Source organism: Esox lucius, chromosome 8, assembly GCF_011004845.1.
Source record: "Esox lucius isolate fEsoLuc1 chromosome 8, fEsoLuc1.pri, whole genome shotgun sequence".
Lineage (NCBI taxonomy): Eukaryota > Metazoa > Chordata > Actinopteri > Esociformes > Esocidae > Esox > Esox lucius.
Window position 1 is genome coordinate 2,524,781 of NC_047576.1, and position 14,333 is coordinate 2,539,113.

At 43.8% G+C, this 14,333-nt stretch overlaps 1 protein-coding gene across 23 annotated transcripts in view; it reads left to right on the forward strand.

Moving 5' to 3' along the window:
* The window catches only part of ptprsa (protein tyrosine phosphatase receptor type Sa), a 237,838-nt gene that overhangs the window by 148,110 nt on the left and 75,395 nt on the right, over positions 1–14,333 (forward strand). For 18 of the 23 annotated variants that reach the window (XM_034293796.1, XM_029121676.2, XM_029121677.2 and 15 more), the window contains 2 exons: positions 3,640–3,750; positions 6,148–6,159. In XM_034293796.1, coding sequence (XP_034149687.1) covers positions 3,640–3,750; positions 6,148–6,159 — 123 coding nt within the window. The remainder of the gene's footprint in view (positions 1–3,639; positions 3,751–6,147; positions 6,160–14,333) is intronic. The other 5 variants (XM_029121681.2, XM_029121686.2, XM_029121690.2 and 2 more) reach the window with 1 other exon arrangement.

A 14,333-nucleotide genomic window follows, 5' to 3' on the forward strand; every position in this document is an offset into this window, starting at 1 on the left:
ACCGCTCTTTCATGCAAGTGGCAAACTGACTGGAACCAACAGCCACATAAAAGTACGAAAATAAGTAATAAAAAGGATTTATTGGATGGAAACAATGGATGTACCGTTTGAAAAGGTCATGGCCACGATCAAAGGTCAGGGTAAAAGTGATTGGCCTCTGATCTGAAATCATTATTCTCAGGTCGCTCTATGTGGTGATGCTGCTCTGCCTGCTCGGTAGGGCAGTGGAAGTACCTAGAGGGGAACTAGTTTCATAGCTGACTTTGACTCCTGAGACCCCCCTCAACGTCAACATTTCCTCTGGTGACGAGGCTGTGCGGAGGCTGTCCGAAGGGAGTCGGGAGTTATTTGGGGATTTGAGGTTATTTGGGGATATTCGCGAATGAGAGACTCCATCTTGTCTCCATAGCTCCTGTGGTGCTGTGGAGGTGCTAAATCCACCACATTGCTCCTCAGACGCGCGTTGCGGCAAGCAGTCCTTTTCCGCCGAGGAGATGAAAGGAACCAGACACCCGCCCGGAAGTCTTTATTAATGTGCCCATTGTTGTGCCTGTGATAAGGCTTTCACAGCTGGAGAAGGAGGGAGAACTTTGGTTACGTGTTTGGAGGGGCATTGTGCCAGCGTCACTGTAAAATTGCTGTTTATCTTAAAGATACACTTTCGGGTTGTATCTCCAATCCCCCATTGTGTGTCCGTGTGGAGCTTTGTGCATACCGCCACTTGCTGGCGCCAGATAATTTGTTGCTTTTATTATTTATTCGTGTAATTTTTTCGCGTCTTGAAAACATCAAGCAACGCCACTGGCCGAGCACGCTCAGCAAAGCTACAGGCACCTTGGGTTCTGCCGGAGTACTCTGAGTGCAATTATGCAAAATACACGGAAAACAGTCATTAAAAAACGATCATACAAAAGGGGGGAGTTGGTAGGGGGGATTTGCAGAAGGCGGTGGGTTGAGCGTCGCAAAAAACGGTACATCAAACCCATTTTTGTCTGGATTCCAGCATGTTAAAATAGCTTCAGGGCCTGTTGTCTTTTAAGACGCTATTCTCTGTTGGCCAGGACTGCATGGTCAAAGGATGGAATTAGCAATGTTTTAGATGGAGAAATGGTAGGGGGGCATTGAGGGAGAGCGTGCTGAGCACAGTGAATTAATGCAAAAAGCTTTTGAATATAAATTATCGCCATTGTAATACAACGACATTCGTTGCCACTGGCAGACACAATTTGAGATGACTTGCACAAGAGTTGGAGAAACATTTCAAAATATATACGAGCTATAGCACAATGCAACAGCAAAGAAAAGCATCAATTATTTTGCCGAGATATTTCAGGCTCTGTTCCGGCAAGCGATTTGATGATAAAGAGACTGACAGATGAGGGAGAAAGTGACTTGAAATAGAATAGAGTAGTGATTTTGCCAGCTTTTCCAACATTAAAGAATCTCTGTACTACTTATATCTACTTTGAAATGTTGGCTGCAAATATGTAATGAAGTCAGTGGGTGCCTGCTTCATGGCAAGGAGTCTTACCTAAAAGAGTGAAGCACAGATAACGAAATAATCCAGCGTCGCTCATCAACTCAAAAAGCTAAATCCACGGGATCCTCTCGCTGATTTTAATTAGTGTATAATTCACTTGGTTCAGCTGTTTGTGTAGTCATCTTGTGATTTTCTCACTTGGACACAGGAAGGTTTTACACAAACAATCAATAACATTAATGGCATTGATGGTTGGTGGGTGCTGGAAAATGGTTAAGAAATAGATGCAGATGGCACGAATGGGTATTAGTTAAGAAACGCTTACTGGTCTTTAAGATGGCTCCTTTGGCCGCCACACTGCTTATAATTGATCTGTTTGTTTTTTAATCTTTTATTGCTCATGTATCAAAATGCGACAGATAGAAAACGCTTATCATACCAATCATTTTTTACGCAGCCTTTCAGAGACATAGACCGCTAAGTATTTTCAGTCTGTTTCTACCTTTCTTTGAGAGTTCCTGTGCAAATTTTTTTATAGAAAATGTTTCATATGGGGACAAAATAGATCAATGGAAAAAGCAGATGAGTGACAGCCATTGTTTTGGCCAGAGGGCCTGTCCAAGGATCTGTAGTCACAGAGGAGGAGGCAGAGCTCCCTGGCTAAGGTTTATCTTTCCCCAGTGCTTTATGGAGGCATTAAAAAAATCTCCCCCTGGTCTTCAATTAACTGAGCGATTTCAGAGCTCAACTCGGCCACAGAGAGTGCTGATCCACTCCCGGCAGAAGGTTCTGGAAGTGTCTGTTCTCATGTTGGGCTTCGCATGGTTGTTAATAGCCGAACCCCCTGCTGTCCAAACGAGGAGGCCTCTGAGCACGCTCCAGCCCACCTGCCGCGATTCTGGCGCTCAATGCCCTGAGCTCACATCAAACAGAAAATCAGGTCGGACGCACATATCGAAAAAACCCACCACCTGCTCTCCTCTGGGTAGACAATGTTAGTTTCATGTAAGCACAAGGTCAGATAAGCCCCCCCCCCCCAATTGTAGAGTGGAGTGTCTGATTTTGTGAGTGTTCGAGGATACTAGAGATCCCATTGTACAATGAAGCAGGCTTTTAGGCCAGAATCATTAACCATATAACATAGTCTTTATAGGAACCAATTTCCACCTGAGCGCTAGGGGGCGCTTTAACGCGTTCGCGATGTTGCGCGTATCTGTGTCAGTGTTTGATGGCGCCCGTGAGCCTGGCGATCCAGTGCAGTAAAGGAGGTACTCCTGATGTGCCTCGGCTAAATGCAATTGAAGGCTGACGCTCTGTTTGTCAGGGAGGATGGAGATCTGAGCGTGAAACACCAGGCAGAGGCCCTGATGATATCATGAGCAGACGCTGTCGCTGCGCGTTAACCAGGAATTATCTGACATCCAGTATTCCGTGTCCACCTTCTACTGGCGTCCGTGTCCACCTTTTTACTGTTACTGTTCAACCTGAACCCATCTTACTATTTCACTTTCAACTTTCAACTTTTCTTCTTCTACCAGGGAGGTGCTCAGGTTGAAGAGGGTGTAGTTGTAGTCACTCTGGGCACTGCTGTTGTACTGAGACCTGCGTACACAATTAGTTATCTCACCCTTAGCAATTATGTACGCTTTGGGGCTTCGGCAGGCAGTGGAAACGCTGCGCTAAGCAGAGCACTTCAGAGTTGCTTGTATTGGACAGGAACTGATGAACCACGTGTCTGTAGATCTTCCCATGACCTCCCACACTCCCCTGGTGAGTGCTGAGTGAAGGGCAATCTGTCTATTTCCATTCAGTCTCAACCTCTCAGTCAGTGTCTGTATGCTGTCTATCACAACACACCGCCACCCGGGGCACCCACTATCGTGGGTGATTGATTTAAAAAAATAGATACATTATATTCCCCATTAAATGACACGTTTTCAAGTAGACATTCAGTTTACCAGTTTAATTGTGTTGAGTTTTAGCAAGGCTAGAGTTTTGCAGCAGCATGAACAAGTGTTAAGGACCTTTTTTAGGGATAGTTCACTTTCAGACTTTGCTGCCATTAAAGGATTACTAACAATATACATTCCTCCCTCTTCTTTCTCTCTCCTTCTCTGTCTCTCTTTTTTTTGTCTTTTTCGGGATGTTGTCTTTCCCAGGTGCCCTGCAGATCGAGAACAGCGAGGAGACAGACCAGGGGAAGTACGAGTGCGTGGCTTCTAACGTGGAAGGAGTGCGCTACTCGTCCCCCGCCAATCTATATGTGCGAGGTAGGGCGCAACAAAGACGGAGGCCAGAAAACATTCTACTCCTTCTACCAAAATGGCTGCCACAGGGTAGCGCTGTCTAAGTGTCCTTGGAAGTCCTGCTGAATATGGGTGAACGTGGGGTCAAGACAGTTCCTCTGAATAAAACATTGTTAACCTATTTTCACATCTGAATGATTGATATAATCGTTGTGGGAGCAATTATAGTATCTTGTCCCCTTAAGTGGTAATTTAACTTTATCCCGCCAGCTAACCTTTCACCTGTTATATTGTTCAATTCCGTCTGGTTTCTTTTAATCTTGGTGTTTTTTCAACCTAACCTAAACAGCTGAAATGGAAATTCATGCTTTTACGACCTCAACGTTTGTGGTCAGTAATTAGTATAGCAAGTGGCCGATAGTGAAGGGTTTTAAAACGTGTTTGCTATAAAACACCCATGTCATTATTCTAAGTAATGGTCATGAAATCAGTCTCCAAGGAATTGTTTTTCATGGGATTTTCAGGCACAGAGATGTGACGGTAAGTCTGATTTTGATTGGGTGGCAAAGCCTGGTGCAAGCCAATCAAAATGCCAACCCCCAGTCTTCCTTTCAGATTAAGAGAAATGGTTTATTCGGCATTAAACATAGGCAATGCCTACATCAAGGAGGGGTCCAACTCACTCCACAGAGGGAATTCTGTCTGCTTGTTTTGGCTTTCTCCATTCAATTGGTGTCCAGTTAAGACCTAGGCCACCTCAGACAACCAGGTGTGGGGAGCCTTAAACTATTTGGTGTTCTTAGTTCACCAGTCAAGTACAGAGAAGGAGAGCACCTGCAGACACGGGCCTCTGTTGAATGTGTTTGAAACCTGCGGCCTACAGAATCGCTAGTGGAAACAAGTAAACACACTGTACTTGTTCTTTACTTCTGCTCTTTTTTCATCCAATGCTAGTATTCCCACATTGCTGTTACTTTGTTATTTTATCTTAAAGTACGTAATTCAGGGTCTTTTGTCTGAAATTGTGAAGATATGATGAACAATCGATCTGAGTAAACACTTAATTTCCTTACTAAACTAATGAGGAGAAAGATTAGTCTTTACCGCAAATGCCAAAAGACAATAAATCCCTCGTGAGGCAGCTTTAATGTAGTGGGAGATGCATTTTTAGTCATGTATTATTTATTTTGTGCATATTAAAAAAGATGCCTTACATATCAGCTCAGTTTGTACCCGCAGTGTACCAAAAAACTTTGTTCCCACTAAATAATTCACAGCTCTCACATTATAAAATGGGTCAGGGAGGCCATTCTATTATTGCTATTTTGCTGGCCTTCAGAAGAAGATGCCTAGCAGGGACTTAGAAGTCCTAATACAGTATCACCAGTCCTCAGTGTCAGTCAGGTGTGATAAAAGGCCCACATACCCTCAACTAAGTGAAGAGCTCCGAATGAAGTCACAAACAGATATTTATTGGGAACATTTTGGAATGCTTAGAATGTGAACACAAAGAGTTCACTATTCAAGTAGCTCTGCAAAGACTTAGTGTAGATGCAGTAACTGTTGCCATCTCCACAAGCAACAGCACCGTTCACTTTCCTGAAGTACCAGGATGGTTTCAAAAGAAGATCCAGTGGCACATGTGATCTGTGATTGTGTCAACTGTGTTTTGGGTTTTAATTTGTCAATCAATTCTAATATTCAATGTTGACTAGTATGTTTTCTTCACAAATTAAATTGCACTTGAAATTAGCAGCTACAGTTGCCCTCGTAGTGTAACTGAACATTACCCTACAGTACTTCTGACCTTACTATCTCATGAAACTGAGGCTATTGGCCATTCCAAAATCAAGCCGTTGTTTCCAAAACATCGTTTTTGGCTTGCTCCTATTCACCTGGTTGAAGTAAATATTTCAATACTGCAGCTGCTAATTTTCGCACAAACTGTCCTTCTTTAGTTTTTTTATTTGTTTGTTATTTATTTCTTGGTTTGTTTCATTATTTTTCTTTATTTTCTCTTTATTTTCTCTTTATTTAGTTTTCTTCTCTAATGAAAGCAAATTCGGCCACTATTGGAACACCATGGGTGGCTATGTAGCTTGTGAATTTTGATAATGCTGATACGCTTGATTTGGCTCCAGTGGCGTCCCGCTTTTCCTAACAGACGGCCACTGGGGTGAATCTGATTGTTTTGGGTCAAGCTTATTGAAGGGGCCAGGCGAGTGTCTTAAAGACGGTCGTCACTGGGTTGTCACTGACACGGGAGACAGGGATCAGGAAAAAAGAAGAATAAAAAACCAAGAGAAATGTAGCTGCAGCTAAACACCTTGAGGTGGCCTTTTTTACTCTCTCTGTGTTTCCCCTATTTTTCTCTTCTCCTCATGTCATTGTGTTCTGCATCAACCCCTTAACATCCCTCAGAGCTTCGAGAAGGTTGGTGTGTTTTTTCTTTTTTACTTTTTTTACCCACATAAAAAACATGTTTGAAATTTTACCTATCTATTGCAAAGCTCGATTCATTATTAATTTGAAGAAATCCTAAACAAATTATATCAAAACTGCTAAATAATTATGAAGGACAATTTTCTTTATTCTTTATATTCTTAAAAAAAAAAGAACAGATTTAAGCAAACCCTCTTACTTTGGGTTTTGCTTCCTTATTTTTAAGTTTGCATTGCGGGGCCTTTTCTCGTTTGCATCCTTTGGTATTGCTTTTGCTCTGAATAGCTTTCGTGCACTTGTTGTCATGGAAACCCAGCACTAGGAAAACAGGGCCTGATGCATGATGGGAGAATGTAACTGCGCTTTGCATGCCTGAACAGAATTCCTTTGGGCGTTGTGATTTCTTTATGCATTCTTTCTAGTGTTTTTTTTCCTGCTCTCTCCTTCTTCTGTTATTCCCACCCACTGTTTATCTAATTAAGACCTAAAATGGCTACTCCTTTTAGTTTCTCCTTTTGTATGGTTGTGTTGGTGTCGTGTGTGCTCCTTTGTTTTGTTGCGTTTTTGAACTTCCTGTTTCTTTAGGAAAACAATGTGTTACTTGTGATCCTTTTGTTTGTGATTGTTTGTTATTTCTTCAGCAAAGCTGTTGCTTCTCGAGTCGCTACATTAATTTTAATGCTAGATGAAATAATGTGTGAATGCAGCCTGTGTTCCTGTCATTTCTGTTATAACCATATATTCCCAAACACCCGATTTGACTCGATTCCAGTGGGGATTTTGCATCGCTATTAGAGGAGCCTTTTACAGTATCACCAAGATCAATAGCATTTATAATGAATTCTACATGGGCACAGAGGTGTTCTCTATTTTCCAACCACAGCAATCAACCGCGATTGGTTTGTTGCCTGACTGCCTGTCCTTCAGTCGGGAGGCTCAATCAAAAACGGCCTCATTATTCATTCTGTTGCCTTTTCCGCTTGCCTGTCTGAGTAGATTTTCAAATTGATGCAAGGAAGGTAATGAAGGTTCTCAAATTGGACAAAAACAAATACGGAGCATTTTTTGTTGTTGTTTATGTTTACCTCATAATCCCTCTCTCCGCGGCACGGAGAGGGTGCCAAATGACTTGCGGACCAATGCAGGTTGCGTTGAGTCGGCGTGGCGAAACCGAGTTCCTTGACTCTAGCTTTTTGTCTTTTTGGCCTGTGAGGCTTTTTCTGCTAGTTTAGAGCATGAATTAAGATGAATCAGAGCCAGATCTGTATTAAATCTCTGGCCACCCAAAGAACTGAACCCATCTGGAAAATGGTACCTCTAAATTGAGCTTATTAATACATTACATGGATTTTGGACAAGGTCAGAGTGTCTTTGGGCGACAGACTTACATGAGCTTCAGTAGGTTTGTTTGATCAGGCGTATCGCTCCTTTCATTCAGGCAGAAGCGGTAGCAGACATGCTCAGAGACTTTTTCTTCCAGGACTGCTTTAGTTTTTTCGTTTTGTCTGCATGTAGCTATCTGTCTACGGTTCTCCTCTGTATTAGTCCCCGTTCTACTGTTTTCCTCGGCATTAGTCCGGTACTACGGGTTCTTCTTAGGTTTAGGCCCAGAACTGTCCTGAACTGGGTTACGTTCCAACTGCAACAAAATAGTCTACTTTAATTATTGAGGAAGATTGGAGAGCTGTGCCCGTGGTGGAGATCGCCCACGTAGGCCGACCAAGTGGGCGTCCTACGAGAGACGGGGTCACCCCCCTGCGTGTGTGCTCGCCAACACAGAAGGAGAAGAATAAATAATGAAACACATCGCCTCTGCATGTCTCCCAGGACTTGGTATTTATTGGCTTTAGTTTGAAGTTTCCTAGATGTATTCGCCTGCGTTTTTGCCCTTTAGTGTTTCCAGAGTCTCCTCTGTTGTTGAGAAGGCTGGGGGGCTCCCGGCTTCACACCGTGGACATGTTTTCAGAGGTCGTTGCCATTGAGGTCGTTGCCAGGCATTTACCAGGCTCTCAAAGCCATTGACCAATAGAAATCCACGGAACTGTAAACAGTGCCATGCTGTTATGGATGGATACATGGGATGCTCAGTCGCACCTACATGGCATCTATTCTTAAATCCTCTCTAAATATTTGTCTCTGGTACCCAGTGTTTCAGCGCTGGCATATCCCTCCCCTCCGACTGCTTCGACAGGCTGAGGTTTGGCGCTGACCCACAATCCCCTACAATGCTCCCCTGCAATGCTCTCGGCATGTGCGGTCTTCTTTCTCTCCAGTCTCAGCTGAAAGCCCCGACTCCCTTTGAAATTCTCTTTCTTAGTGGCCGTTCGGCGAGACAGTTCATTAGGCGAGAGTACATAATCATCTCTTTTCTTTCTTTTTTTTTCTGCTCTTGTTCATTTCAGACGCAAATGAGTGGTTTGTCGGTTCTCACTGTACCTTGCACCAATTAGTGATGAAAAGACACTGTTAGAAATTGAACAAATTGAAGTCTTGAATAATACAGGGTCGATAGTTTCTCATTGTTGTCTTCTTACAATCCTCAGACCATAACTTGATCCCACTGAGTCAAAAAAAAAGTCTAAAAGATTTCTGCCATGTTTCAATTTCGTTAGCCTCACTGCAGACCCAGACTGATGTGTATATTGATATATATCTTAATGTGGTTTGTCTGTAGTAGACATTTTGTAGAAACGTGAAATAGATTGTCAGGAACACTGTGCTGCATGCATTGCATGGGAGTGTTTGCATGTTTACTGTGACGCCTGCCTGGTATTTGATGTGCTTGCATGCACTGCTGTGCATTTATCTGTAATTTGGGAAAGAAAGCTAGATTACACCTTATATTCATAGAACGCTAGATTACACCTTATATTCTTAGAATGCTAGATTACACCTCATATTTGTGCTGGCCAAAGCACACGTCTGTCATTGCCCGCTAGACTTTTGTTCAGAGGACTCCTAAAGATGATAGCTCTCTACTTAATCCCTTATGTCTGTTTCGTTTGGAGGCCTGTAAAAATTAAGAAATTCATATTTGTTTGTCTCAAAAAACAGGGATACTTTTAACTTTCAATTTTATTTCCAATCTGGCTACTTCTATTCACCAGCATGCTGAGACATTAATGTCTTCTACACGTGAGATAATAGAAAAAGTGAGGCACTATGAAATCACCCGAACCTACTGTTTCCTCTTATCAGAATTCAGCCAGGATTCCTGTCAGTATCCCGTATATTATAATTTCCATTTTGATGAGCCACCCATAGTGACTATTTAGCATTGACGCATCCAAGGTGGTTTAATACAGGACCCCAACCCCCCCACCAGTGGTTTCAATGCAAATGTGCTCGGCCTCGCTCCTCAAGTGTAAATAAAGGATCTCCATATCGTGCCTGTGTCCTCAGGTGACAAGGGGGTGTAATCTCAGCTTCAAGGTGACACTAAAGGCTGCACATTATTTTGGCTTACCCCTTCATTTTGGGGCAGTGCAGACTGCCCTCACCAAAATGGCCAATAATGTCCACCTTCTTCCGACCTCCATTCTGGCGCTGAACTCCTTCCACCTGGAGTTAGGGGCGGTACTCTGGCGTTCTCTCTCTCACTGCTTCATCACCAGCGCTCACTGTGAGACCTCTTGTGTTGTCTTTCTCTCCACGCTGGGGCTTGAAATGGGATTACGAATTTGTTACCAAATGAGTGGTCTGTTGCCATCGCTGCGTCTTACTGGCCCGGTTGGGTTACTGGTCTTAGTGAATGAGGAGATGTGTCAATGCAATTGGGATTCAATTTGTGTTAATTGCTGGTTTGCTTTTAAATTGTAGCGGTTCATACACCAACTGTGTCGTCTGCTTGGGGGAGCTCGCAGAACCAGGTGCTGCATGATAAAAACTCCACCCAAACACTCAGTTATTTTGTATAAAGTACCACACCAGGGTGACAGTAGTGAGCTGGGGCATTCACTCGAAAAACAGCCACCTGAACAGCACATCCCCCGTAATTAGAAGCCTGCCCTGTCAGATGTATACGATATAACCACCCTGCCCTGTCAGATGTATACGATATAACCACCCTGCCCTTTATCCTCGACCCAACGATGCTCTGTTCTAACCAAATTGTCTGGAGACATTCTGAGGGCAGAACTGATCACAGGCCATGCAAATGCAGAGGGTTAGAAGAGATATGGTAGTTACTTTCACGAGCGCCTTAAAGACTTGACCTGCGTTTGCTTTACACTTGCTTATCCCTCAGGAGGGGGACTTACACAACATGTCACAGTAAGTTATTAGGAGTGCAGGTGATGAATGGTGAAAGGTTATTTCATCTTCCTCTGTAAAAACCTCATTCACTCCAACACCAATGCTCCCGGTCATTGGCCGAGCATCGCCCCAGGAGGAGAGAACGTCCAAACAGTTCAACCGGATTGGACTTTAAATTGTCTTATTTGATATTCAAGTGGAATTGAATTGCTGAAAGTGAAATGCATACATGAAGGTAATTGAAGTGGCCATGAGTCCCATTTGCCTCGAAGCCCTCCAATAAAAAAGGAGAAATAAAGTTGAGAAACATCTTGACAAGGAGCCTTGAGCAGCGCACTCCCAGATGCAGTTGTTGTCTATGCCTTTCATTCTGATAGCTGTTCTACGGATTTTAAGTTGGATTTCCTTTCTTTGGTTTTGTGTGTATGTGTCCGGCACCACGCAAGATTGGGAATGGCATGCCTGGATGGATGGATGGGCTTTGGTGACGTCTGTGGACTGTACCGGTTCTGGTTGTCAGGCTTGTGGGTGGATGGACGGAAGGTTGCCTGCCTGACTGATGTTTTGTCACCCATCCCATGGCCACACTCATGCATGTCTGTGTGAGGAATGGGACGACCTTTTCACCTTGGTTCTTCAATAAGGCCTTTTTGGGGGGAGGGGCTCCAGTATGGTTTCGGGGCAATACTCTTGTAGTACACTACAAAATGGCTGTCGTAGAGTTGACCAGCTGTCATGAGTGTCATGCCGACCATAACAGGACAGGACAGAGGATCAGGAGAAACGATCTATAGTCAGGTCAACAGATATGACTTTGTTTCCGATAGGTCAAATATTGAAACCACACAGGTCAATACCTCTTCCACTTCCTGACAAAGTTGTATCCATGGCTATGAGTGGAAGGTTGCTTGTGATTCAGTCGTGACCTGTTATGAAAGGTGTTAGCAGTAGCTAACCTTTTTTTTTGGCATTGTGTTTGCCTTTTCTTGTGCCCACTTTCATTGAATTTTTTATGAAATATGAGCCAATTTTCGAAATAGATTTGTATGTTTAAAATGTAGTGTTTGGTGTTAAGCTTTTTTTGGTGTCTTGTTTTGACATGCATTTGAGTTGCCATTTACTACAGCTGAACACAAGTCATTTACAAAGTGTTATCATTAAGGGAAAAGCATAGTATCCCACCTGCTAATATTGACCCTTTTGCGACTAGAGCACTTGGACCTCAAGGTCGGTTGGTGACCCACTGAGGTATTGAATTATATTAACATTCTCAGTGAAATGGAGGTGATTTCTGAAGCACTCTGGGAGAGTGTTGGTGTGGGTGTGCATAGCATAGGGACCGCACTCAAACAAATCTGAAAACCGGTGTGAATAAACGCCTAATTAATCATTTTCCACATACTGTAAAAGGCAACATAATGCCAGGATTCTATGACCAATCAATGGCTCCTGTAGTTCTGATTCTGGAGTGGTAGAGATTAACATGTCTTGGATGTCTCCTAGGGCACAAGTTTGGTTTATGTATTATTGATTACATCCCAGAGTTACTTTATTGACATGCACACTCGGTAGAGTACACAAGCAGGTACATCCTTCTCAAGAGGAGTACGCTGAGAGCTGAGCGGTGCTCTCCCAGGAAAACAGTCAGGGTTATCTGATACCACGATCGAATGAATCCCATTTGGATCGACACAGTATGTTTGTAATGTTTCCTCTACACACTCTCTCCCCCCTGGAGGAGGTGGGGTTGAGTCTCTGGTTTGAAGCCCCAGTGTGTGAGACCTCGAACCCACTTTGAGCAATTTCTTTGTAAACTTTGGTCAGAAACACAGTCTCCTTACTCCTTAGGCCCCACCCACTTCCTTCCCACTCTCCCCAGACCTTTTCCTACCATCTCACCTCCTGCCTCCCAACCACAGACCTCTCTCCACACACTTCCCTCCTACCTCCCCTTAACCTCTTCCTCCCATCTCCCCCTAACCTCTCCCCTCCCACCTCCCCATAACCTCTCCCCTCCCACATCCCCCTAACTTCTCCCCTCCCACCTCCCCCTAACCTCTCCCCTCCCACCTCCCCGTAACCTCTCCCCTCCCACCTCCCCCTAACCTCTCCCTCTCACCGACCACCCCTCCCCTATCCTGACCCCACCCGTGTACAATACATGCTGGTGCTCATCACTGTCTCATCTCTCCGTCTGTACCTTCAGTCTGCTGTCTTGCTGCTTGGGTCTGTTCTGTTCTGCCTCGTGTCCGGTCTCCCCGCCTGTCAAGTCTGTCTGTCTGTCTCCCCGCCTGTCAGTCTGTCTGTCTGTCCGTCTGTCTCCCAGTCTGTCTGTCCGTCTGTTTCCCAGTCAGTCTGTCTGTCCGTCTGTTTCCGAGTCTTAGCCCTAACATGTTCTGTGTTTGTTTTTCTAATGTTTTTTTTTTTTTTAATGTTTCACTTATCTTTTTCCTTCTGGACCTATCTTGCATGATCTCCATAGCCTCATGCACAGTGTGTGTGTGTGTGTGTGTGTGTGTGTCACTCTCACTCACACACACACACACGCCATTACATCACACATATCATTGCAAATCACAAGTCTGTCGATACAGTGTGCTGTGCATTGTCCACATGAAGCCAACGTACTGCCTAACCAACCCTCTCCCCTCCCCATCCCATGATCAACTTTCTCGGACCATTCAAACCATTGCCAATTCTCTCGTCCTATTCATCCATTGTCTTGTACCTTTTCTCCAGCTCTTCCTTTTCCTCCTGTTGGTCTGTTTCTTGACTATTTTGAAATATTTGTCATAGTTCCTCTAGCTATACCTACTACAGCATCTCTCTCTGTCCTCTTAGAAACACACTACTTGTGTTGCAATATCCCGGGGACATTCAAAACTGTTTTTCCCGAAATCCAACATTGGAAGATTCCTAGAACTGGGAGAGAATATGCAGGAAATCTGGAATCCTCCAACCAGAATTTCGGGAAAACCAGGATATTTATTGAAAGTTCCCAGAAGTTTGCAACTCTACACTCTACCTGTTTGTTTCTGTACTTACTTTGTGTAACTTCTGCCAGGACTGAGATGTGACAATGTACTAACTGTCACATTAGGTCACATTGGCTAGAGAGAAAAGCTTACACAGCATAGAAGTGGGTTTCCCACCTCCACCCACCCACCTCCACCCCTCCCTTCTCTCTCTCTGTCTCTCTTTTCCTTGCGCGCTAGCCTTTATCTGATTCTTCTCTTCTCCCCTCCGATCGTCTTTGTCTGGGCATGCTAGCGACCCTTAAGTTATATTCCTCAATGCATTTTATCTCAATTTATATCTGGTTTTGTTATTTATTATTTACTCCTTGATTTACCTTGATCTATTATGCATGCTGTCTGTGGAAACGATAGCTGCATCTATCAATGGAACCGCTGATTTTAAAAAGGCTTTGTCCAGTGGATCTTACCTAAACCACAAAAATCTGATTAAAGTTTCTCATCTTTAGCTAGCAGGTACCATTAGGGTTAAGAGCATGAGCCTGTTTATCAATCAGGTGCATGAGGACCTAGCCTACAGTACTACGTGACAAATGTCCTAGTCTTCCTGTGGACGTGGGAAGGGCCTATAAGGGGCTACTTCCTGGTCTACTGTGAGTGGCTGAGAGGATGGAACCTTCCAGTTTACTGTATGGCATCGATCATACAGTACTCACTCAAATATTTTATACTGTTTTCGTGGGTGTCAACGGCACATTGTGGATTCATATTCCGTGAGTAGGTCAGTTTTCAAAGATGAGAAACTCATAATAGATTTTTGTGTCTTTAATTGTGCTGTGATGGGTCAAATTTTGGTCAATGGAACCTTGTTGCTATGAATCGTTGCTTTAACGTCAATCTATATTGTTGTTGATGCAGTACTTGTTAGTTAAATTC